At 41.6% G+C, this 26190-nt stretch overlaps 1 protein-coding gene across 3 annotated transcripts in view; it reads left to right on the top strand.

Annotated features, from left to right (window-relative positions):
* The window catches only part of GRM7 (glutamate metabotropic receptor 7), a 382004-nt gene that overhangs the window by 110546 nt on the left and 245268 nt on the right, over window positions 1-26190 (top strand). For all 3 annotated transcript variants that reach the window (XM_053378124.1, XM_053378122.1, XM_053378123.1), the window contains exon 2: window positions 20365-20581. In XM_053378124.1, coding sequence (XP_053234099.1) covers window positions 20365-20581 — 217 coding nt within the window. The remainder of the gene's footprint in view (window positions 1-20364; window positions 20582-26190) is intronic.

Here is a 26190-nt window from a genome sequence, read left to right as displayed (position 1 = left end):
CTGTAGCCTGAAGTGTATGTAACCTGAGGTACCACTGTACTAAAAAGAAAAACAAAGCTGAGAAAAGTCAGTAATAGCTGAATCACATACCCCTCAACTGTCCCGATTAAATCAGGACGTCCCAGTTTTGGTATTCTCTCGCATAAGAACATGGTGCCCCAAAACACACATCCCTGTTTTCCACTGGGGCATGTTGGAGGCTATGTAATCAGAGTCCTTGCAGAACAAAAAGGCCATGAGGTCCCTCTTCAAACGCTTAGGTGATAGAGCCAAATAAATTCTTAGGGGAGAGAGCAACAAAGATGTAGGGTCACCCCAAATTATGGAAGGGATGAAGGGATAAACAATGTCCATCATAATAAATGAACCACATCTTGGATGAGCCATGTAGCCAGGTGTGATGGCAGAAAGGCAGAAAGAAAGGATTAGGCTCTCCCTGGGGATTGTGCAGGGTCTGGCAACCACAATTTAAATATTCTAATCTTGAATGCTGCACGATATTCTCATTAGCAAGCATGCTGTTTTGTGTAGGTGTATGCTGATGCGGCGGTGGAAACACAATTGGAAAATGGGGGAGGTTTCCTGTGGGTGATGGAACCGAGGAGGGAAATGCCAAAAATAGACTAGCTGAACTGATAAGGTTTGCTCCAGAGTTCTCGCACTGTGCCACTTTTAGCAGTGTCACTTCTTGAAGTCTGATGGATATGACAGAATGTGCATCACAGGCCACACTTGGAAAACTCGAGGTGAAAGAATCCATCTCCTGCCGAGATGAGCCTGAGCAGAAAAAGTTTTAATTGCCCTGTTAGAATGTCATCACCAGTAGAACTCACAGCCCTTGTTAACAAATTACTGTTAAGGTTTAACATTGCTATCCAGGACATCCTGGATCTCAGAGCTTCTTCAGAGGTGTTGAATATGGCAGAAACCATGGATATGATTACTTAGCATTATCATTTACTTCATCATTTATTTTCTTACATTTATATCCCAGCTAACATTTTGGTGCTAAAGGCTGTATTCAGAAAGCACTTTATTCCGTTTACCCAGTGATTTATCTCCCATAAGATGTAAAACCCACATATGGAAAACTAGCAGAAAACTTAGCACTCATTTCTGTGTTATTTGCTTCCAGAAAAATAATCAATTTGCAGCCCTGTTAAGCCTCGAAACCATTGCATTGCCATTTGATGTGATGAAATCTGGGGTGGTATCCCAGCATGCAGTTCTTTCCCACCATTTAAAAAGCAGCAATACTTGGCAGTATATTAATCAAAAAGCCACAGTTCCATAAAACAACAGGTAATGTGTTTTTATATATGTTGGAAGCCGCCCAGAATGGCTGGGGCAATCTAGTCAGATGGGCAGCGTATGATGATGATGATTAATAATAATAATAATAATAATAATAATAATAATAATAATAATAGCAGCAAGGTAAAAAGAACATTAGAATCACAGAGAGAAGTGCCAGGGGAAATGAATGCAATATTTTCCCATGCACCCAAAGCTACACTGCACAGAAAATGGAAGAAACATTGATCCTGCTTGCTTCCATGCTAGGGCTCTTTAGCAGTGCAGATGCATCACTATTCCATATGCAACAGGAAGCAGAATTAAAATAATGGTTCTACCATAATGTCTACCCAGAGGTAAGTATGATGTTGCAAGGTCCTCTGCAACTTTAGTTAGAAGTTTCCTCTATTTATGAGCCATCCTATAGATCCTAAGAATGCTTCCATTCTTAGGAAGAAGCGTCTCCACCCCCATTCTTCTGCCCTGACACTGAGATCCAGTGCCGAGGGCCTTCTGGCAGTTCCCTCACTGAGAGATGTTAGGTTACAGGGAACCAGGCAGAGGGCCTTCTTCGTAGTGGTGCCCGCCCTGTGGAACGCCCTTCCATCAGATGTCAAGGGAATAAACAACTATCTGACTCGAATAAGTAGCTCGAATAAGCCATATCATCTCTCAGAATAAATTTCAGTGGATTCTGCTCATACATGCATCAAATGTTAAGTAATCATGTTACAGTATAAGATATGATGTGATGTCCATGATGTTTGCATGAAGAAGAGTGGGGTGAAAGAGACAGTGTAGAGTCAGCTATGGCATTTCTAAAAGAATAGTTTTCCTGGAATTTTTTTTCAAAAAATGGAAAATGGTGTAGAAATGGGGAGGCTGTTTAGTCATAAGGACAAATGTAGACAAATGGATGGAGAAAGCTAATAGCTGAGGTGGTTGTATAGAGTGAAATGAGGGGGGCGGAATCCTTAAAGATGAGGACTCATAGTATGAAGTTGATGTGTTGGGAGCATAGCGAGACAGGAAACAAGTGCAGAGGTGTCACTGAAGGGGTGACCTATAGTGACAGCAGAGAGGCTTTAAGACAAGACATTTGATTACAGGGCAGAGATATAGGGCAAACTGGACAGCTAACAGGTTTAATAGCCTACTACATTAAGTTCCTTAAGCCATTGGAAATCTGAAATCTGTATTAAGATCAACAGTTTATAATGGCCACTAGATGGCATTGATGGTAAGGGGCTTTCAGAACATGAAAAGGGAAGACGTACAGCATTCTAAATTTCAGTTTAATTTAATAATTGTGAGGGAGGGGGGAATTAGGTAATTCAGATAGGTTAGTCTGGGCTGCGCAGTAAATTTAGTATTTTTATATTACTGATGTTTCATATCCGTAAACAGACTAGGTTTACTGCACAGCAGCCACCCTGACACATGCCTATCAAACCAGCACAAGTCCCATTTAACTTGATGGAACTTACTTTTCAGTAGACTTGTAAATGACAGTGCTGCTAATAAATTTTGGTAAAACACTTTCCAGACACCTTAACAATTCTTTAACTAAGCTTCTCTTGCTGCCAATTCAGCAGTAGAACAGTGTGTGTTTAGCAGGATGTCTGGTCTTTCTAGTCCTAGGTTTTTCCAGCAGAGTCAATTTGTGTAATGACTCCAGCGCTACCTTTTACTTTCAATCTACTACCAAGGATTTTCTCCAGTCGCATCTGTAGACCCCATCACTGACATGCTCCCACAGTTCTCTCTTTCAGTCAGCACCTTTCCAGGCTGTCTTTTCCTTTCTTCATCTTGAGGAAGGAAACCATTTCACAGTCTCTCTTGAGGGACACATAATCCATACTCATAGCAGTGCCATTAAAACTGGAGTTTATTCCAGTAGTCCTTAGGTAAAGGTAAAAGGACCCCTGACCATTAGGTCCAGTTGTGTCTGACTCTGGGGTTGCGGCGCTCATCTCGCTTTATTGGCTGAGGGAGTCGGCGTACAGCTTCTGGGTCATGTGGCCAGTATGACTAAGCCGCTTCTGGCGAACCAGAGCAGCGCACGGAAACGCCATTTACCTTCCCGCCGGAGCGGTACCTATTTATCTACTTGCACTTTGACGTGCTTTCGAACTGCTAGGTTGGCAGGAGCAGGGACCAAGCAATGGGAGCTCACCCTGTCACGGGGATTCAAACCGCCGACCTTCTGATCGGCAAGTCCTAGGCTCTGTGGTTTAACCCACAGCGCCACCCGTGTCCCTGTACTCCTTAGGCTACTGCTAAATCTCTGTTGCATTTAACCCATAAAACTTCCAGCATAGGCTCACATGTAATATCATGAGAAGGATTAAAAAAAAAAAAATCATTAGTTATCAATATGCGAATCAGCTCTCTAGAGAGGGGCAATTTCCTTTGCTGATGGCTCAGTTGACTAGAGACTTGACTGAAAGGCCTATCCCTAATTCTGTGGTACAGTCATACCTCGGGTTACAGACACGTCAGGTTGCGTTTTTTCAGGTTACGGACCGCCAAAACCCGGAAGTACTGGAACAGGTTACTTCCGGATTTCGGCAGTCGCGCATGTGCAGAAGTGCTAAATCGCACTTTGCATATGCGCATCTTGCACGGATCATGTTCTCAACCCGAGCTTCCACTGTACAGTGTTAGAGAGAAAGCAGCTTATAATTAGTATTAATAATGCTATTTTTATTTATTGTTGTCATAAACTGCTTTTTGCAGTGTTGTACATAAATAATGCTGCTGCTTTGTAAAATGACAGTCTGTAACTGGCACTAAATTATTGACAAGACAAACAAGGAATGAAGGATCAAGTCCATTAGCGGTTTGCTCCCTGAACTGTTTGGGAAATAAGTTCAGACACAGCAGAGAACCGGGGGGGGGGGGACCAATTCAGAGACCAAGCAGGAAGCCAATGATGTGAATCTGTTGGTTCCTTTTGTGCCCACTTTCCTTCTTCACCCAATAAACAACTGAAGAGAGCTATGTATGTATGTATCCGTGCACACACACATACACATATACAGACAAGTAAGAAATACACACATACAATCTTTTTCCGGAGGACACAGAAGGGGATATTAGACTTCTAATACACTTCTAATAGTGGAAAGGAGGATAAACGAGTGGAAAGGAGGATAAACGAGAAGCTGACACAGCATAGCGACTGAATGTGAGCCATGAATCAAGTCCCCTGTTTCAAGCTCTCCTCAGCCACAAATTCAGAAAGTGGCCTCAGGAAAGCCTTTATCCTCAGGGGCCATTTGCAAATGTGAGTGAAATAGTGCTATATCTCAAAGGACTATTGCAAATAATTTATGTGAAGGGGTTGAAACACTCATCCTGCACTACATAAATGCTGAATATTATTTAAGAACTACGTAATTCCCCCTCAGTTGAGACGCTGCTCACTTCAAGAGTTGGGAAATCCACTCAGGACGCTCACTTACCATTGTAAAGGTTTGTTTTTATGCTCCCTTTCTTTAGGGTCATTGTGTGTTTTTTCTCAGTTCCTTCATTAACTCACAAGTGGTATTCTTTTGGCATTTGTTAGTTTTCCCCCTCCCTCTCTTGTTTTTGCAGTTAGCCTCCAAGGCAAATAAACGTTACGCTTTAACAAGTTTGCAGTGTCTATTGAACAAAAGCCAACACGCACACACTACAGAGCTATTTTAGGAGATGATAGAAGAAGCAGTTTATATTTTTATCAATATTAGCATATAAGGTCTTTTTATTTTTTAAAAAAGGCTTTCAGCTAGTTTACTGAAAGCTCTTGTAGAAATAGTACGGAAAAACACTGCAGGTATTAGTGAGCTATATGTAGGTCATTAAACTATAAACTTTTCCCCAAACAATTTGACATCCTCCCTCCCAGTTCACATTATCAACTCTGATAAAATTTTGTGAAAATCCACAGTGCCAGCCAGTTCATGATCCAATTTTAAATTGCAAATAATATGTTCTTAGAATAATTATTCTTTTCCCATCTGCTAGGGGGGAAATTGAATGTGCAATTTGCTTATGTATTTATAGCAGGTAGAGGGGTGGGCAGGAGGGAGTTTTATAAACAAACTTAGGCCAAAAAAAATCTCTATTATAATTACAGAAGGCATATAAAAGTCATGCTTTTTCTCAATATAAGAAGCGCATTTTATGAGCAGCAAGATTCATCCAGTTTGGTTTTATTCTGCTTCTCAGAACATGAATGGTGTTTCAACACAAGGTTCTCTCGGTTTTATTGTTCTGTGATTTTTAATAATGTGATTTGTTTATATTTTTGTGTGTCACTTGTGACAAAAAGCAGTATGTGAGCAGGTGGCGCTGTGGTCTAAACCACAGAGCCTAGGGCTTGCTGATCAGAAGGTTGGCAGTTTGAATCCCCGCGACGGGGTGAGTTCCCATTGCTCGGTCCCAGCTCCTGCCCACCTAGCAGTTCGAAAGCACATCAAAGTGCAAGTAGATAAATAGGTACCGCTCTGGCAGGAAGGTAAACGGCGTTTCCATGCGCTGCTCTGGTTTGCCAGAAGTGGCTTAGTCATGCTGGCCACATGACCTAGAAGCTGCCTGTGGACAAAAGCTGGCTTCCTCAACCTATAGAGCGAGATGAGCATGCATCCCCAGAGTCATCCGCGACTGGACCTAATGTCAGGGGTACCTTTACCTTTACCTAAGCATATTTAATCATCCCCACTACCACCCTTATTTTCCTTCCAAGCAGATAAGCAAAGTGCTTGAACCTGAACTGGGGTACCTTTCTCCTGTATCTGAGAAGCAAAAGGGTAGCAGCAGAGTAGACTACGTAACTCATGGGTTGCCAATGTGGAATGCCTAGATATGCCCCCCCCCAGTGCCTTCTGGTTCCTGCCCATGTCTCTCTCCTTACTGAAATGAAGCATAAAAGAGACATTCCATTGTACCCAATAGCTGTGATATGTGCTCGGTTTGGGTGTGTTTCTGTGCAGAATCCACAACAGGTCCCCCCCAAAAAAAATAAAGGTTGGCAGGTCCTAATTTAACTCACACAGCTTGGCTTACCATACTCATTAGGGACTCACTTTATCCTGGGATTTTTCCAACCTGTTTTCTAGTTTGTTAATCATGCCAGGGCATGAGAACCAACACACAAAACCCACAATATTTCAAGTGTGTACTTCTAAAACACATGGGCTCTAGTCAGTATATTTCATCTCATTTTCCTCAGTTTTCAGTGCAGAATAACAATCTTGCTACGGTTCTTATTTTTATAGTACGTACGTAAATCGCTACCCAAGTTTTATTCAATACTTCAAACAAGTTTGTGAGGTAGATCTTCTGTTATCATTCTCATTTTACAAGTAGGCAGGCATTGAGGCTCAGAATAAATAACTTGATGAATATCAGTCAAATAGCCCCGTGGTGAAACAAGTTTCCCAAGTCTCTGGAACAACTCTGGTGGTTTTAGTGGTGCCATACTAGAGTTGACCATATTGGTCAGTTTACATTTCCCCATGGTGATAATTATGATGATTCATATGCTGCCCATCTGACTGGTTTCCCCAGCCACTCTGGGCTATTTCCAACAAAATATTAAAAACACAGTACAACATCAACCATTAAATACTTCCCTGAACAGGGCTGCCTTCAGACATCCTAATGAAGTCCTAATGAATGTCTTAATGAAGCAAAATTACTCATCTTATTGACCAGATGAATTTAGTAGAGTTCTATTGAAAACGTTACAGTATTCTGGGAGGTTCAGTCAAGCAACAACATATGACCAAGGAATTTAGAAGAGTCCCTAGCACCAGCAACAACTAAGGCAGCATCTGGCAGTGATGCTCTGTCCCTGAGGAAAGGAGATAAGAGGGTAGAGGAATGCCTATTCTAACTGGAGACTGTTGGTAGATGATGGTGGAAGCAAGGGTAGCTCAATTGACACCATGCAGGTGCATGTCTGCTGGTAGCTACTGTCTACAGGGCAGCTACTGATGTCAGCAGGGATTCTAGCCAATCATCAGCCATGTGCTTGCTGACTGAGTTGCCTCCAGCCTCTACTGCTGCCTCCCAATTATCACAAGTAATGAAGCATCCCATATCAATTGCTCTTCAGCAGTGACAGTGTATAACTGCAAATGAACCACCTCACCATGCTGGTATTGGCTACTAAACCATAGGAAATTCCATGTGTGGAGAGGATCAACTAGAATGCAGACATATCTTCTGATTGGTCCATCATATTATAAACTAGTCCTGCTTGTTTCTTATCATTTATTGCAGGGATTCGGGAGAAGTGAGGACTTCCTCCATTCGTTCCCTCCATACTAAATCATTGTGTACTGCTCATAAATCAAAATTATACATGCTTATGATTTTGCACAGCTCATTTATCCAGTCCAAAAATGTCTTATGCTTGAAACTTGACTTGTTATGGTTTAATAGCTGGGTCTTTTTAGGACTTGTAAAACTGTCATTGTGGCCTTGTAGGCTGGCTTTTAATAGAATCCTGCAAATTTATAAAGAACTTGTGATATGCAAGAGTAAGTGAAAATACCCAAGACTTAAGATTTTTCAGAAGCCTTGAAGGGTGTGCCTAATGGATGTGCATTAGACAAAGCATCCAATTTGTGGGGGAGGGGGGTTATTAAAAAAAACATTTCCTTGTGTCAACATTTTGTTCATTTGTTGATAGCCACCCTGAGCCTGGTCTCAGCTGGGGAGGACATGGTATAAATAAAATTGTATTATTATTATTATTATTATTATTATTATTATTATTATTATTGAAGCCATAGGTGTGAATGAAGACATTCTGTCTTGTAAAGGGTTCCAGGCTCAGCTAAAAAGGTCTTGCCATACACAGTAGGCTGTGTATGTCTTTGTTTGTTTAAAATATCTATATCCTTCTTTTCCAGCTTGAACTGTCTAAAGCAACACAACAAGCTATATGCGGCAGCATCGACTGCACCTCACATTTTCAGAAAGGGATATAGGTAGTTCCTTTATTTTTGGTAGAGTAGAAGGCTGTTAGGCATGGAAACAACAATAAGGCACCACGAAGCTTCAAACCCCAGTAAATCTTATACTTAAGGCTTCTGTAGGGTAACAAGTTTAAATAACCAAGAAGAGTGAGAATAACTGGAAGTAGCCAAGTCTCCTTTATGCATGGGAACAGGGAGAGTAGAGATGGCCATGTAGTCCCAGAATTTTCATTCAGATCTGTTCAGACTGATTGAGATCAGGCCTGGTGGATTCCACCATCCTTATCTGTCAGTCTCCCTGCCCTTTCCTCCTTTTTTGGTGGCGCTGTGGTTTAAACCACAGAGCCTAGGGCTTGCCGATCGGAAGGTCGGCAGTTCGAATCCCTGTGACAGGGTGAGCTCCCATTGCTTGGTCCCTGCTCCTGCCAACCTAGCAGTTCGAAAGCACAACGTGCAAGTAGATAAATGGGTACAACTCCAGCGGGAAGGCAAACAGCGTTTCTGTGCGCTGCTCTGGTTCGCCAGAAGCAGCTTAGTCATGCTGGCCACATGACCCGGAAGCTGTACACCGGCTCCCTCAACCAGTAAAGCGAGATGAGCGCCGCAATCCCCAGAGTCGGCCACCACTGAACCTAATGGCCAGGGGTACCTTTACCTTTACCTATACCTATAGGTAGTGAGATACTGCCAAAAGGCCCCAAGGGCTAGCACACACTGTGAACACCATCCAGTTCCAGTTTTCCTCAATAGCATAGAATAATAGAGAGCTGCCTTGCAAATGAGCAAGGAGCAGCTTGTGTGTGTTATACAATTTTGGATATGAATGGCCAGCTGTTGACCCAGTGGCCAACCAGATGCCCCTGGGAAACCCCTGACCTGTGATTCCCAGCAGCTAGTAATTAGAGGTGTAACACCTCTGACAGTGGAGGTAGAACATAGCCACTGCAGCTGTTCACCTTGTCCTCTGTGAATTTGTCTAATCCTCTTTTCCATGTTGGTGGCCATCACTGCCTCCTGTGGAAGTCTGTTCCATAGTTCAACTATGTGTGAAATAAGGAATTACTTTCTTTTATCTGTCTTGAACCTTCCAACATTCAGCGAGTGTTTGAAGGAGGTGGAAAAGCTTCTCTGTATCTATTTTTTTCAAACCATGCGTAATATTATAAACTTCTACCATATCACCTCTTACTCACCTTTTCAGTAAACTAAAAAGCATCAAGTGCTGGATCCTTGTCTCTTAGAGGAGCTTTTCCATTCCTTGATCATCCTGGTAGCCAGATTATTTTAATAGCCAGGCCCTCGCCTCCCTACTTTATACAAAGTTTTGATCCTGGTTGCGATGTTCCACCCTTTTGATATAGCGGTATCTTTGTTGTGACAGAAGCAACTTTGTTGCAGTATATAATTACCCAATGCATTAATTAGAAAGGTTAAGAGGGCTCCAGAGCAACCCCATCCTCAAGTGAGCAACAGCTAATAATTGGTCTGAAACATAACCTCAAAAGAGACAAGTGAATTTGAGGGTCAAGTAAGACTTCAAATTATATGCTTCAAAGCACCATGTTCCTTTCAAACTCATCCATATTGGAATAAGAATATGCAGATGCAGCCACTGACCAATGATGTCGTTATCAACATTTTTTCTCCTTGTATGCCTCAGATGGGCAGGAGGAGCTTTTTGCACAAACTCATAGCCCACATATTGGGATTTAAGTGTAAACTGACCAGTTTACCACTGAATGTCTCTATCTGAGCCAACAAAGTGGTCAACTTGAACAAGGGCATCCCTTGCATATAGCATCCTACCACCAATACACAGTATGTGAGTGTACCAGAAGAGATGGAAGGATTGAATTTGTTGTTGTTATGGAGGTGCATACATGCAGAACGTGGATGAGCTTGATGTGCCTCAAAACTACTCTTTAAAAGCCAAACACTAGACCGGCTGATGCGGTTGCATTTTCCAAAGAGAAAAATGAAATGTGGGGTTCTGTTTTGCACATATGTGGTTTTTATTTTGTTTCTCTTTTTAGTTTCATTGAGAGAGAAAATAACCGTGTGTCAAAGTATACCTGCTTGTTCTTTGGCACTGTGACTTATCTAGTTATGAACATAGGAAGTTACCTTACACCAGGCCATTTTGTCCATCGATCCCAGTACTGTCCAGTTGTGACTGGCTCTCCAGGCTCTCAGGTAAAGATCTTTCTCATAATCTATTACCTGACCCTTTTAGTTTGCAATGCCAGAGATTGAATCTGGGACCTTCAGCATGGAAAGCAGCTGCTTCACCACAGAACTAAAACCTTAGATTTTGAACCAAGAGCTGTAACGTTTAGCATCACAACAATGTTTTCTGGTTTTTAGCTGCCTACAATTAACAATGTTGATGCATCTTTAAGCTCAATGTTCACAATTACTGGCATGCGTTCTAATATTTACAGATTTCAGGAGTGAGGAATAATAATAATAATAATAATAATAATAATACCACATTGCCAAATGTATGGAAATATGTCTGCCTGCCTGCCTGTTTCAAAGTGCCTGAAATCCTGCAGTCTAATAAGCAGAAGGAGGCTCCCTTATTCAGTGAACTTGTTCTCATGAGGAAGCGTGCAGTTAACGGACTCTTCTGGATACAATCTTGAGGGACAGGGAGCAAGTTTAAAAGCCCATTTAATCTACAGTTGTGCAAGGCTTTCCATGCATTATTGCAGCTTCCCCTTTCTGTTGCGTAATTTGTTGTGTACCTTTGGCCATGTTTTCTCCATACAGCTTGTGTAGTCTAATAAGCCATTGTTAAATAATCCTATCAGATGATCTTGAAAGTTTATACAATGATATGCTCTTTGTACGCCAGAACTGTGAGTGGTTCCTCATGGACCAGAAGCACATGTCAACAAGCAGTTGTGCTTTTAGCATAGTGTGTCCAGCTCTTTGAAACTCTGTCCCAATAGAAAGCCTGCAGGACCCGTCCCTGCTAAATTTCAGACACCAGGTTTAGCGAGTTTTATTTCAGGAGATATTTACACTAGTTTTTCTATTTCTGATGCTTTAATCTGTGTTTTATGTTTTGCATATTGTGATGAGTTTGTGGGTGCCTTGACTCTAAAGTCCTGAATGCTCTAACAGAGGGCAATGAACGTATTGAAAACCTGAGACTTTATCCAAAATGTTGCCCTTTATGAAGTTGTGACCTGAGAATGCCTAAAGCCGCAAATGTGTCTGTCCCTTACAAAAGCTGTCTACATTTACTACCCCAGTAATGCAGAGTTGCTAATTCATCATTATGAATTCACTACAAAGATAACAAAGGAGAAAGACTGAGATTTGAGCAAACAGGATCTTGTTTGAACACAAGTAGCTTTAGTAATTGGCAAACATGAGCAGGCAAAGTAAGGGGAGAAAATGTGAACTGTAAACAGCTTAATGTTTTTGCAAAAATTCCACTATATGAAAGACTGTATTAAAGCAGCCTCTTTTGTTCAGCCACTCCAGTCCTCTTAATCTGAGTATTTCTTCTGAAATAAGTTTAAATGTTTCACTAGACAAGCCATGCCAGTGTTGTGATTAGGTAGCATATGTCACCCTCAGTGGTGAAGTGGTATAGTTAGCATGTAATGGATCACTTTCTGAACATATTATAATTATTTTTACTTAATTTCAGATGTTGGTTCAATAGTCAAATAAACCAACACTTCATTACAATGGTACATTTATATTTACCTTTAGCTTCATAGTAGAATTCAATGCATGCCAACTCAAAAGTAAACATCTCAAAATTTAAAGGGGCTTGCTCCCAGATAAGTTTCTATAAGGTTGCAGACTAAATTATGTTAAGTAGTTGAAACAGAAGTCTCCTTTGGCTTTTACTATGCTGGAAGATCTGAAAGCTTCAAAGGCAAAAATATTCGTGGGGGGGGGGGAGTTAGATGTAATTGCACAGATGTAAAGGGACGCGGGTGGCGCTGTGGGTTAAACCACAGAGCCTAGGACTTCCCGATCAGAAGGTTGGTGGTTCGAATCCCTGCTCCTGCCAACCTAGCAGTTCGAAAACACGTCAAAGTGCAAGTCGATAAATAGGTACCACTCCGGCTGGAAGGTAAACGGCTTTTCCGTGTGCTGCTCTGGTTCACCAGAAGCGGCTTAGTCATGCTGGCCACATGACCCGGAAGCTGTACGCCGGCTCCCTCAGCCAATAAAGCGAGATGAGTGCCGCAACCCCAGAGTCGGCCACGACTGGACCTAATGGTCAGGGGTCCCTTTACCTTTACCTTTACTTGGATGATATCGTCATGCTGTTGGGCATGAGCGCTTGGTCTCAGACTGCATTCCAGGGGGAAGGGCCCTTGGTGTTTGTCCTAGCAGTAGAAGCACTTTCTAAGTGAATAACTTTAATTTAAGGCTGCAAATTATTATTCATTGCTGTTGGAATGCCAGAATTTTTTGTTATGCAATTAGGGAAGTAAATTGTGAACAAAGAACAGCTGGGAGAACTGATCTGAGCTCTGACAGAGGAACATTTCTACATCAGTACATGTGAAACCCAAAAGCATTCAGAGCCGTTAATCATCCATCAATCACATTGAATTGTTTAGTGTCTGACTGCAAATTTCTTCATAGTCCTCTTACTTTATATGCAAAGTGCATTGTGCCACCAGGAAACGGATGCTAAAATAACTTTTCCAAATAACTTTGGTTCAAAAGGTTGCGAATCTGTTTTCTGTGGCATTTCCCCCCCCTTTCCTGTTGTCTGGAACCCATATCAATAAAACTTAATAGGAGGCTGAAAGTGAAATTACAGCAAACTGTGCACTTAATAATACCCCAGTGGGAGCTCATTAATATCTCAACAGGTACACTCATGCATTATCTTAATCGCACATGATCCTTAAAGAAATTGCCTTTTTATTTTTATTAAAAGTTTCCTAACAACTGTCTTTTGGAAAGAAGTTTCAGGTTGGTCTCATTTTATTAAATTCTGCCTCGGTAGCAAAAGAGATGAATAGCAAAATTTACTTAGTAATTTGAAGTGATATAACATTAGACATTGCATTTATATTGCTATTAATGTCAGTGTTTCTTTTTACACAGTGGGAGAAACCAAGCAAGTAACAGAGCGAAAGCAGTAGGGCGGAGGAGATTGATCAGCCAGCAGTGGCAGATGCCACAGTGAAGCGGGCTATATATCCTTTGTGGATTGCTCTCTCCCATATTCCAAGTGAGACACAGTAGCAACAACGCAACAATGAGATTTAATGCTCACGTTGGGTTGTGGCCAGAAAAACGAAACTGTAAAATTTATTAATTTAATAAAATATAGACACCGCTCGGTTGTAAAAATAGAACCTAAAAACAAAACAAAAACGAGGCTACAAACTTCTGACCATCTGTGGCTGATACTCAGAGTAAACATTCATTTAGAGTCAATGTTTAGAGTAATTGTTAATTTAGCTTACTTGGGGTGGGGGCAACCTGCATTCAAATTCACATTTTCAAGCGTGATCAGCAAAATGTACTTTCCCTCAAAGATCAAGAACTCAGAACATTTCAACATTTACTCCCCCCCTGTTAATAATCACCAATCTAAATAGCATTTCTGGTGTGCTTTGTTAAACTCAGATTGGCTTGTTATTGTTAGGTTGGTTTAAGGCAGGCATGGCCAAACTTGGCCCTCCAGCTGTTTTAGGACTACAGTTCCCATCATCCCTGACCACTGGTCCTGTTAGTTAGGGATGATGGGAGTTGTAGTCCCATTGCTGAGTTTGGCCATGCCTGGTCTAAGGGGTTAGTCCTCCAACTGGGTTGGGGCCATGAATTTCTTCACTGTTGTGGTTCCATTTAGAAATGGAATCCATTGTATATGTGGAGATATTTCCCCATCCCTACTCAGGCCGCCTTTCATAATGAAAGGGGTGCTGGGGCAGAGCCATGGAGGCAACCTCTGAACAGCTGGCCTGGGTGAGGCTGAGGTGGGTAAGGCGATAGCCAGGTCAGGGCTTTGTGAATGCACAGGCAACCCAGCACCCTGCCACAGCTTCTGAACAGTCTCAATACTGTTGCCACCCTGCCTGCTCCAGCCCTGGCCAGGGAAGCTATAGCATCACTGGTGTCAGGAGAGCAGCTTCACAACTTGGGCCCACCACACTGCCACTTCTCCAAGAGTTAAATTAAGAATTATTTGTCCCTATATCACTGAGGGATAGTTCATGAAAAATATCTGCAAGTGTGCTCAATGAGAGTAGAGGCAGCAGTTGATCACCGAGGTGGTAGCTGGGTCTCCGAAAAATATATTGCCCTAAGCCACAGGGTTCTGTTGCACTTTTGTTTATGGAGAGGAAGGAAGATTTACCCCATGTTCTTTCTCTGCATGGTCCAAAGGGCTATCAATTCTGTGTGAAGCATACATCTCACTGGATTGTACATTCGTAGAGTCTGCTTCAGTCTTTCTGTTGAGAGACTATGGAAAACATCTGTTTTCATCCATTTTTTTGGCTCAGTTTAATCCCTACAACACAGGGATGTTTTCACTGCATCTGTTATGAAATATGTTACAGCACTCAATCATGTTCAGTAAACCCTGACTTTCAGAAGAAACTCAGTAAGAAAAGAGGGGGGATAGCTCTCCCTGGGGAGGAAACAAAAAAGATTTCAAGAATAGAGTTCTGTACAAATAAGATAATGGGGGAGAAATATGATGAAGAGCAATGCAATAAAATGCCAGTGGATGCATTCTATTTGATTACAAGGATTTCTATGTACTTTTCCATGCATTGTAGCTTTGCAGCACAATATGAAAAAGAAAGAGTTCTTGAAAACAATTATATATACCGAAATGATATTGAAAATTATACTGGACTTTTAAAAGTGAGTCCTGCCATTGCATTTTAGAAGGTTGGCTTCTCTGTTCAAGTGCAGATCAGCACCAGCCTATGAACCACCACTCTGTATGGCGCTGAAGAAGACTCCATACCAGCCACTTGAAAGCCATTGGTTTCTACACACTCATCCACACATGCATCCTCCATAATCACAGTCCTGAGTGCCAATTAGGGAGGTGTGGAGGAGCACATTTGACCCTTGGGCTTGAGGTTCCTTACCTCAATATCAGACCAACAAACCAGAATCATGATAAATGGCAATCTCATTCAAAACTAGCCATTTGTTTAGTTTTGCTGCTAGTTTTGCTGTGAATGGTATAGAAATCTTCATTCGATTAAAAAAAAGTCCCATGAATATCATTTATAGACCAGCTGGTGCGCAAGGACAAAGAACAATATAAAGGTAAAGGTAAAGGTACCCCTGCCCGTACGGGCCAGTCTTGCCAGACTCTGGGGTTGTGCGCCCATCTCACTCAAGAGGCCGGGGGGCAGCGCTGTCCGCAGACACTTCCGGGTCACGTGGCCAGCGTGACAAGCTGCATCTGGTGAGCCAGCGCAGCACACGAAACGCCGTTTACCTTCCCGCTGGTAAGCGGTCCCTATTTATCTACTTGCACCCGGGGGTGCTTTCGAACTGCTAGGTTGGCAGGCGCTGGGACCGAGCAGCGGGAGCGCACCCCGCCGTGGGGATTCGAACCGCCGTCCTTTCGATCGGCAAGCCCTAGGCGCTGAGGCTTTTACCCACAGCGCCACCCGTGTCCCTCAAAAGAACAATATACTGCCGGCTTAAACCCCTGGCACTACAGGGCAAAGCAAACAACATTTTCAACTAGATTGGTGCCAAGGTATCAGCCGTGGTAACAGTATCAGCAGGCCAAAGGAATGAGGTGATACATTTCATTCAGATTCCAGAAGGCACAGAGTGAAACCCAAGTTCAGTAAAATCCTGCCTGATGTTAAGTTCCAGTAAATATCTGAGTGTACTGTTCATTTTTAAGCAAAATTTATATTTGGGGCGGAATTGTCCGTTTAATCCATATCAACCAGGCTACATAAACCGAACTTCCTCAGCAAGACTATAAGGCTCAAGGACAAAGTCCTTCTTGAGATACCCTAAAGAACCAGGACATTTGTGACTTTAAAGGTTAAAAACCTGCAGTTGAATTGAGCCCAGAAGAATGGCAGCAATCGCTGTAGCACCTTGAGATAGGCAAAATATGCTCCGCTGAGGCTAGAGGCCAATCTGCACATTAACATTATTCACACTTGCTTTAAAAAGTGTGCTTAAATTGGCTGCTCTCATTCTGAAGAAAAAATAGCTGCAGGGCCCCCGATCAAGAATGTGTTTCTAATCCAGATCGGGAACTGTGCCAGTTTCCTCCTGAAAATCATTTTCCTCCTACTCAGCTTCTATTTGCCCCCCAAAGGCTCTGTTCTGTGCAAACAGGACTATTGGGGGCAAACTTGCAATCCAGATCAGGAGTACATAAAATTGGCCAGTTTAACTCTCTGTTCCAGTGGGGCTGCTGCGAGACATAGCAGCTATTTCATATATTTGAAAAACAAATATTAGTTGGTCTATAAGGTGCTACTGGACAATTTTTATTTTGAAAAACAAATTTAGCAAACCTGAACCACTTCGTGCTCTGTGTAGTACTCAACAATCATGGTTCACTCCTATTCAATTTCCTAGGAATATGTTTAATTTACTAAGCTATCGGGGTCCAATTTACCATGACAGAAAGGAACAGGAAAGCGGAACTGCCAAATGTCAAGCTAACTGTGGTTCATTTTGTCCCCACAAACTTTGCAAAACAGGGTCAAAATAAGGCAACCATTACCCCCCCCCCAAAAAAAATACACCAAGAGAGTTTGAGAGAGCTGCCCCTCTGCAAAGAGAAGAATAATGAATGCACACTCAGGTTGTAAACGCGTCTCACATGATCCTTGTTTAGAAGAAGAGTTTGTGGTGAGAATCACTGAGGACTGTTGAGGTGACACCCTGCAGTTTTAAGATTGAATGCTCATGCTGGGTCTCTATTACATATCAATCCGACGGTGCTTATATCATGGATTTATGGTTCATGGCTTCCCAGTCATTTTTTAAAGTGTGAATTAGCCAAGATGCTTTTTTTGTGTGCTTAAACAAATTCCATCTCCTTGTCAGCCTCTCTTCTCTTTCTACTTTTAATCCTGCAGCAAAGCCATGGTAATGCTGAATTTGTTGACATCCCTGCCATTCTCATGGCAGCAGGGTGCGGTGCTTTAAACACCGGAGCATCACAGGATCAAAAACAGAGCAGGAAAGAAAGAAAGTATAGCAGGGCTCCAACCCTGAATTCTAATACTGACATTTTTATAGCAGCAGAGCATGCATTAGGAACTTTTGTTGTCTCTTTTGTTAATGCATTTACTCTGTTTAGTGATGCCTAAGTATCCACCCCACTAAAAGCTGTCTCTTTGATATTTTTGTATTTCAGAAAGAGTTAGCCAGCCCTCTTTGGCTGGCCAATACTGAGGCTTTTGGTTGTTGTTTTATTTATTTAGTTCGTATATGAACAGCTTCCCACGAGGTATCCCAATGTACTATATTATATACTGTATACAGTAATTCCTCATTTACACACATTTGACTTCCACGATTTCAACCACCTACAGAGGAGAACAAACAGAAGCCATCATTTTGAGTTCAGTCCACCATGCGCTGGGGGCCTTATGCAAAGCAGCGCTGCACCCATGTGGAGTAATCACCAAGTAGCATCTTGGGGAGAGGGACTGGGACCTAATTTTACAGAAAAGTATTTCTGTATACCTTTGTATTGTTCCTCGGTGTCCCTGTTTTACCTCCCAAGTTGATTTGCATGTGCCTATCTGAATTAGAAGGAATGAAAAATATGTTCATAAATACCAATGATGCTGAAAGACTGCTGTATTCTCTCAGGAAATTGTGGATGATTTTGAGTTCCCAATATCTTGTCAATGACATATGTTTGTGTTGCACACTCCACTTCTCATCCCTACCAGAAAAGGCCCTTCACAGCTGAGCACTCACAATTCATAGTAGTTCACTAGCTTGAGTTTTGATTCTAGACTTCCTAAATTTATGATTCCCGTATGATTGCAGATTCTTGGCTGCTTTGTTTACTGACAAGCATCTCTCTCTTGAAGACACCTTTCAGTTCCCTATTCATCTGTGACTTGATTGCTCTAGAATTGAACTTTTTGACTCAAGAAGTGGTATATTGAGCTTTTTCTTTTCTTTTAGCTGACGAGCAGATGTTGTTTGTTTCATACATATGAGATGGTAACTTTGTGCTGTGAATTGCAGTGATGATCCTTCAGGGAGTAGATATGATGGAAAGAGGACTTCAGCATAGCTCACGAAGTTTATTGCAGGGCTTGCAGGAAATATTGGACCAAATTGGTGACACTGCAAAAAAGAAAAGAAAGGGGAAAAACAATCTGTACAAAATTCCTCACGCCACACAAAGTTTATATGCACTATATATATATATATATATATATATATATATATATATATATATACATACACACACACACACACACATACACACACAGAGAGAGAGAGAGAGAGAGAGAGAGAGAGAGAGAGAGAGAGGAGTGGTACCTCGGGTTAAGAACTTAATTCGTACCAGAGGTCCGTTCTTAACCTGAAACTGTTCTTAACCTGAGACACCACTTTAGCTAATGGGGCCTCCCGCTGCTGCCGCACAATTTCTGTTCTCATCCTGAAGCAAAGTTCTTAACCCAAGGTACTATTTCTGGGTTAGCAGAGTCTGTAACCTGAAGCGTCTGTAACCTGAAGCGTCTGTATATACAGGTACCACTGTATATATATGAGAAAATGTGGAATGAAGCTGACATCTGGATTATGTGTCTCAAGAGTTAAACACACACACAATCAGATTTAAAGCCCTGTGTATCATTCGGCAACTCACTCATTTAAAAAGGAAACAAAGAATTTCAAGAAGCCAGGGCTTTATTTAATTCCTTTTTAGATTTCTCACCCATTAGATTCCTTACCCACCCCTTACCATAAGGCCCCAGGATGGGTTACAAATAATGACTGCTTATGAACACATACTTTTTTTTTTTATTGCTAACTGTTGACACCCCACTCCACCCCATCTTGCATGGTAGGCAAGATGGTAGGGACATGTCAAAGCCAGGGGGCCTGTCAAAGGAGCCCATTCCTTTCTTTAATGCCCTGTGTGTTGTTATAGTTGTTATAGTCCATCAGATAAAGGTTATCAAATATGTGGTAGTAAGTCTACCTTTTTATTTTGAAACTGTGATGGTAAATCTCTGTGTTGAAGATAGCACTCCTCAAATTCTTGCAAGAAGGTATGCTCAGGGTAATCCTGCCTATTCTTTTCTTAAAAGAGACACAAATCAAGGCCTCATGTCTGAATAGTTAAATCAGAACATACATAGGCAGCCCTGGTGAAATTTCAGAAGGCAGAGGTGGTCTGACTAGGAATTTTGCTGATTGGGAATTCCATTTCTCTCCACTGCTCCATTATGTCCCGTGGAACAGCTGGTGCACATAATCCCTGAATTTTAGGGAGGGCTTCTTACTTGAGATTCCAGTGGATCTTACGCTCAGGTCCTACTTGCCAGTTTTGTGAGAACAGGATGCTGGATTAGATAGGCTTAGCCTGATCCAGCAAGCTCTTATGTTTTTAATGGCTGGTTGACTGGATTTTCTCGTAAATTGGCAATGGTTATGACTGAGATTGATGAGAGCCAAAGTAACAGAGATGATCACAAATTGGTGGGAACTAAGGCTCTAGTAGGCAGTATTCAAACTAGCAGAGCTAAGTGTAAACAGGCAAATACTCAAGAACCCTAAAGATGGTGAAATATTGTTGACAAATCACGCATCATAAAGTCCATGATGGGGGGGCAAGCTTACCCAGGGCTTATCTCAAAGCATGCTAACTTATCCTTCATCAAAGAGGTTCATGGAAGTTTTTTGGGGACAAAATTGATAATAGTTTAATTGGCCTATTAGTATTCACATAATGAAAATCATTTGAAAGATGGCTTCATTGACTTTCACTTAGGCACTGACGGAGATAGAAAGTAACAGATGGGCACTGGGAAGACTAATTGTGTTATAGCTCAAGCTAATTGTTGTGCGTGTGTTGAGTTTATCAATTTATAACTCCAAATAATTGTTCTATTCCCTACAGATACCCCAAATCAGTTATGCTTCAACTGCACCAGAGCTAAGTGACGACAGGCGCTATGATTTCTTCTCACGGGTGGTACCTCCAGATTCCTTCCAAGCGCAGGCGATGGTGGACATCGTGAGAGCTTTGGGGTGGAATTATGTCTCCACATTGGCTTCTGAAGGAAGTTATGGAGAAAAAGGCATGGAATCTTTTATACAAATTTCCAGAGAGTCAGGTAGGTGACAAACCACGCTCCACAAAATGGGAACTTATTTTAAATACTATATTGAACGAAGCTTTATCCTTTAACATTATTCATACCTTCACAATTCCATTCCTATGGTTTCTTCATTTCTCTCTTCTCAACTTACATAGAGGTTTTCAGGAACAAAGCACTTATGAGTCTGAGAGCTAAATGGCATTAATGCTCTGTTGGAGAAAGATATAACAGTGAAATTGTATCAAGTTTCTGGTGTGCCCACTGTTAAAATCATGTGCTATGGTGAGATTGTACAAAGCAATGTTTTAGCATATTGAGTCCTTATCTCTTCACAGCCAAGACTGCCTTTAAACCAAGCAATTTCTTAGATATAAACTTTATGTCAGACAATTCTTCTATGTCTTTCAAATAGTTTTACACATATTTTTTTAAATCAGATGGGACAATGTGAGGAGGTCTCAGCTTGAGGGATCAAAGGTTATTAGCTCTGAAGAGACACCAAACCTGTTTTAATGCAATGGCCTTGGAAGTCTAGAGAAGTCCAGTCTATTGATATATGTTCAACGGCTCCCCACTTACATTTGAAGATATTCCCACACTATTTGAGATAAATCAGTGGTTTTCAAACACACCTCTTGGGAACATTTTCCACACTGATGAGTCTGCTGTGGAAACCCTGCACGTGTCTTTTATTGAAATACTAGTATGTGGTGGAAGATTCATGGCCACATTTTAGAATGTCCATCCATAGTTTTGGCAGTAGATGTCTGAAATCCAGTTGCCCACATTGCTGTTGCATACAGAGAGGGAGGGAGGTAAGGTGTAGGCAAGGTCAGCAAATGCACCTGTGGGAGCGCTGGCTTGGTTCTGCTGGTGTGTTTTCGTCATAGTGACCTCACTGCTGCCTCAACCCTCTCCACCCTGGTATGTTGCAGTGACATGCTGCAGCCCCACCCCATCACCTAGTACTGCTTATGGGCTCCATCACTGCCTTGAGTACAAGCCGTTTTCCATGTGAGTTTATCTGCTGCTACTGATCTCCTCACTGAGAATCTTGATACGTTGCCAAAGAATCCCAGGGTTCTCTGCAGCACAACATGAGAGTCATGCCACGGAACCTGCTTTGCCATAGCGAAATACATCATCTCAAAACAGAACACTCCAGATGGTAAGAAAATGAAAGCTAGTCTTCTGCTAGCTCAGATAAGCTGAAACATTTGGTGGATTTAAGAAACAGGTTGTTACGGAGGAAAGTGTACCCCGGTGAAAGGATTTGGCTGCCTCTGTTCAGGATAGACTTAAGGACTCGAGGAGACTAAATGAGCCAGTTGGATTAAAGTATTTGGATTTTACTTTTTCATCAGGAGAGATGTATAAATGCCGCCACCCCAAATATATAACTCACTGTTCTGGTTACAGAAATGTGAATACTTGCAGAAATAATATGTCCACGTGTAAATTGATGGTCACACTACACCTTGAATACATTGCTCAGTTTTTGTTACATTACCTTAAAATACTTGCAATCAATATAGATCACTTGCAATCAATACTTGCAATCAATACAGAAAGTGAGACTAAACAGTTATCATTCAGAAGTATGGTATTCCTTTTGCAGACAAAGGAATAAGGGTAAGAATACTGAAGTAACTCAGAAGTATTTTGTGGGGTGGGGCAGGGCAGGGGTGAGGTCAGAGTTAGGGCTAATCCAGCACCTCCCTGACCTCATTTTCACCCTGCCCCATTACAGCATGCACACTTCTGCCAGGATACTCCTGTGGTCACTTAATACATGCTCACTTCCCTCAGATTTTTTTCTTTTTTAATTTCTGACATTGTTCTTACATTGGCTATTTTCCAGTCATCTTGTATACAAGGCGATTTTCATGGGTTGGATGAATGCCATTGCTGCAATTTAGTTTGTGGATTAGCCTCCTCCTCCACTTTTTAACACAGTTCTTCTAATGTAATGTATAATGGGAAGCAAAGGTGGAATATTTAAGATGATGGCAACACAAATAGTGTGTTGGGTTCTCCAATTTTCTTATTCATTCATTCATTCATTTGAACTTTATATATCACCCTCTTTATCAGTTATGATTTCAGGGTAGTTTACAAAACTAAAATACCAAGAAACGGTAATACAGGGTTTAGGAGGGGGGGGGGGTTGGATGCCAGAGATGTGCACGGTTCCCTGTCAATGGTTGTGCTGACTGCATCAGAGGGAGAGTTGAAGTGCTAGACTAAAACGTAAAAAGCCATCCTTTTTCCTTGCCACTCTACTTTTGGATGGGCCATTTGGCCAAAATACATGCTGAGTATTGTTCTGGAAAACTTGGTTTGGCTGCTGTTATCAACAGGCTGTATCATAAGCAGTGGGATTTTCAAGGCATTCCTAGGCAGGAAAGACTATCTGACATTGTTCTTACATTGGCCATTTCCCAGTCACTTGGTACACAAGGTGATTTCCATGGGTTGTGGCAAAAAGTCAGACCTGCCTGCCTCCAATGCTGCAGATCTACTGGTTCTTTGACTTAGTGTTGGATACCACTGAGCTAGGTGAACTATTGATCTAACACATCAAGTTTTTAGGTAAAATAAACTAAGTAGACTAAACAAATACGTGAAACTGCGTACAAATCTAAAATGTTTCTCATGGATTTCAGATAGATTTGCCCTCCTTTGAGATCTTCTCAACCTCCAATGAGATTTCCATCTAAAATAGGTCATGGAATAAATTTTCCATGATCTCAAGCAGCCACATGAAGTTTGTGTTTATCGCTGGATTAATTAACTAGTTCAGTGGCAGCAGCAACAACTGCATCTTTGCAGATTTCCTGCATTATCCATACGTCAAAGAGCATCTGTCTGATTAACGACACTCAAAGCTGTCATTGGGTAATTTAAAGCATCTTATTCTTGAGCATAATCCTTGTGAAAATGGCAGTGGTGGGGAAGCTGCACTTTCAAAAAGATCTCTTTAGAAGCAAGATACAATATGTTGATGTTTCAGAAGCTGCTGGTATTTACATGCATTTTCCTGGTTTGGACGCATATTAATGTAGCATTAAGGGGGGAATGTTTGGGATTTAATATTGCAGGAACTGATGAAGTTATTTATTTAACTATTTATTAGTTAAATTTATGTTCCCTGCTCCCCACCCCCGGACACCCAGGGCAGAAAACAACAATGAATTGAACAATTAAAAACTATTTCAATGTAGGTGTGTTTGAAGGAGCAGGGATAGCACATAAAGCCAAAATCACAAACAGGCAAAGCACACTCTCCCTACACCAGGCTTCCTCAACCTCGGCCCTCCAGATGTTTTTGGCCTGCAACTCCCATGATTCCTAGGTAGCAGGACCAGTGGTCAGGGAAGATGGGAATTGTAGTTTCAAAACATCTGGAGGACCGAGGTTGAGGAAGCCTGTCCTATACCTTTGAATGCTCTCCCAAAGTAGGTTAAATATGTCCTGGAAAACCTGGGCATATGGCAGCCCATATTGGAAATGTTGATTTTGGGGCAATTTGTGCCCGGATTTTCACTTTTTGAAATATGGCAACCATACATTGTGCAGAACGAATATAAATGCTAAGTGTTATTAATATTATGCTGGACACGCCATATGATGATGCATGTCTTGCATCAAAACTGGTACAGTTCAAAAGTGATTTGCTGGAATACGTAGGAGATGCTGGCTGGCATCTAATTCTTTCTGATGCTCGGCTTTCATTGATGTACAAGAAGTCTTCTCATAAGTGATAAAATGTTTATTATCATCACCCTCAAATCTGTGCCAAATTACTTGTTATTCTGGGATATTTCCCATAGTGGCTGCCAAAGTGCTAAATTCTCAAGGCTTGCAACAGTAACTAGAGAACATTATTCTTTCTGTAATTTTTTAGACACACTAGCAGAATCAGAAGACCGCGACTTGTCCTTTTGGAGTTCATAATTCTTCTTAAAGTGACTTTTATTATGGGCACTTCAAGTTAGTTTAGATTTGTCTTTGTGACAGTGGATGAAGATTTGAATTGCATTCTGCAGTCTGTGTGGTTTGTTTGGGGTTGTTTTTTAGCCCCCACCCCCCAATGATTAAAATGTTAACGGATAATTTGGATTTACTGATGCTGCTACTGGCCACAAATCTTAAACATCATATCTTTGATGAATTGGTTTTCTTAATTAGTAATTAGTGGGGTTAATTGCTGACTAAAAGGTTAAAAGGATGTGTGTGTATTAGGGAGGGAATGTTCAGTTAAGGATCAGACTGCAATAGCAATAAGGATAAGACCATTAAAAGTGAATTTCTTTTAACTTAGTGCGACTTACTTTGGGGCAAAGTTACATAAGATTACAAGGAGAAAGAGCCTCAGCTCAGTGGTACAGCAGCTATTTGTGCATGCAGATTGCTCCAGCACTACCTTAAATCCCCAGTAAAACTTTTAACTGTTGCAGGATCAGGTAACCAGAAGTCCCCTTCCCTCTTTAAATGGCAACATGTATTCTAATCATAGAGTCTTAAAATTGTAGAGTTGGAAGGGACCACGCGGGTTATCTAGTCCAACCCTCTGCAATGCAGGAATTCTTTTGCCCAACATGTGGTTCAAACCCATGAGGTTCCAGTACTTGCCCTGAGAGTTAGGATGGGCAAATACTGACATTGTTTTCATTTGCAGTTTCTTATTACAGCCCCATCAGAACCCTAGGCTAAAGCTGCAAATTTCTATGGAGACCTGCAAGGAAAGTAGCAACAAATAAGGGAGAATTATTCAGTTTTACCGCTCTAACTGCATATAAAATAACAATTACTTCGAAGATTAGAGCTCTGAAGAACCCCTTGCCAGGAATCCCCAGTTTCCCTAATGCTGGTCCAGCTGCATGTCCCTTTGAAAGCAATTTGAGCAACATAATGAAGGGTGGCATGTTTGGAACGCACCTAATTTCTAACTGATGATAAGGGCACCAGTTGATATAACACTGCTCAATTCCATAATGTTTGGATGAAAGCACCTCACAAAACAGTTTTACTTTTTAATCCATGTCAGCTTTCAAGCTGATCTGCTCAGAACGCCCCAGGAGTTAGCTTCTTGTACATGTACCTAGAGAATGGCTGTAGTCTTGGACTCCTCTCACCCTTGGCTAATTATATTGAATTGACACACAACGTCATACCAAATTAAAGGCATTTCTTGTGCTGAGCAGAAACAGTAGCAGGGCGGGGGCGGGGGAGGAGATGCAGTCTTATCACACCAAATCCATCCATCCATCATGTGCTAAAGGAACATACATAATGAAGAGATCCCTTGGGTAACGCCTTTAAAATAAATATCTCCACAGAGGGAGCCATTGGGTTTAAAAGCTGAAAATCATCATAAATGAGACAGGAGGTGGAAGTTTGGTAGACAGGCTGAACCTCTCTTAACGAGAGGCATAATTTATGCATCCTCAGTTTTCTCTATATTGAGTGATTTCCCCCCGTCCTGCTTGAGTACATTCTAATGGACTGTACTTCATTTCTCTCATGGGTTAAATATACTGCATAGCAGAGTATGAAATGTTAATGACAGGATCGTTTTATGTACACTTTCAAATGCAGTTTGCAAAGTATATTTTACCCTC

This window comes from Podarcis raffonei, chromosome 2, assembly GCF_027172205.1.
Source record: "Podarcis raffonei isolate rPodRaf1 chromosome 2, rPodRaf1.pri, whole genome shotgun sequence".
NCBI lineage: Eukaryota > Metazoa > Chordata > Lepidosauria > Squamata > Lacertidae > Podarcis > Podarcis raffonei.
Note: the sequence above shows the minus strand (reverse complement) of the source record. Positions and strands in the feature narration are given on the sequence as shown.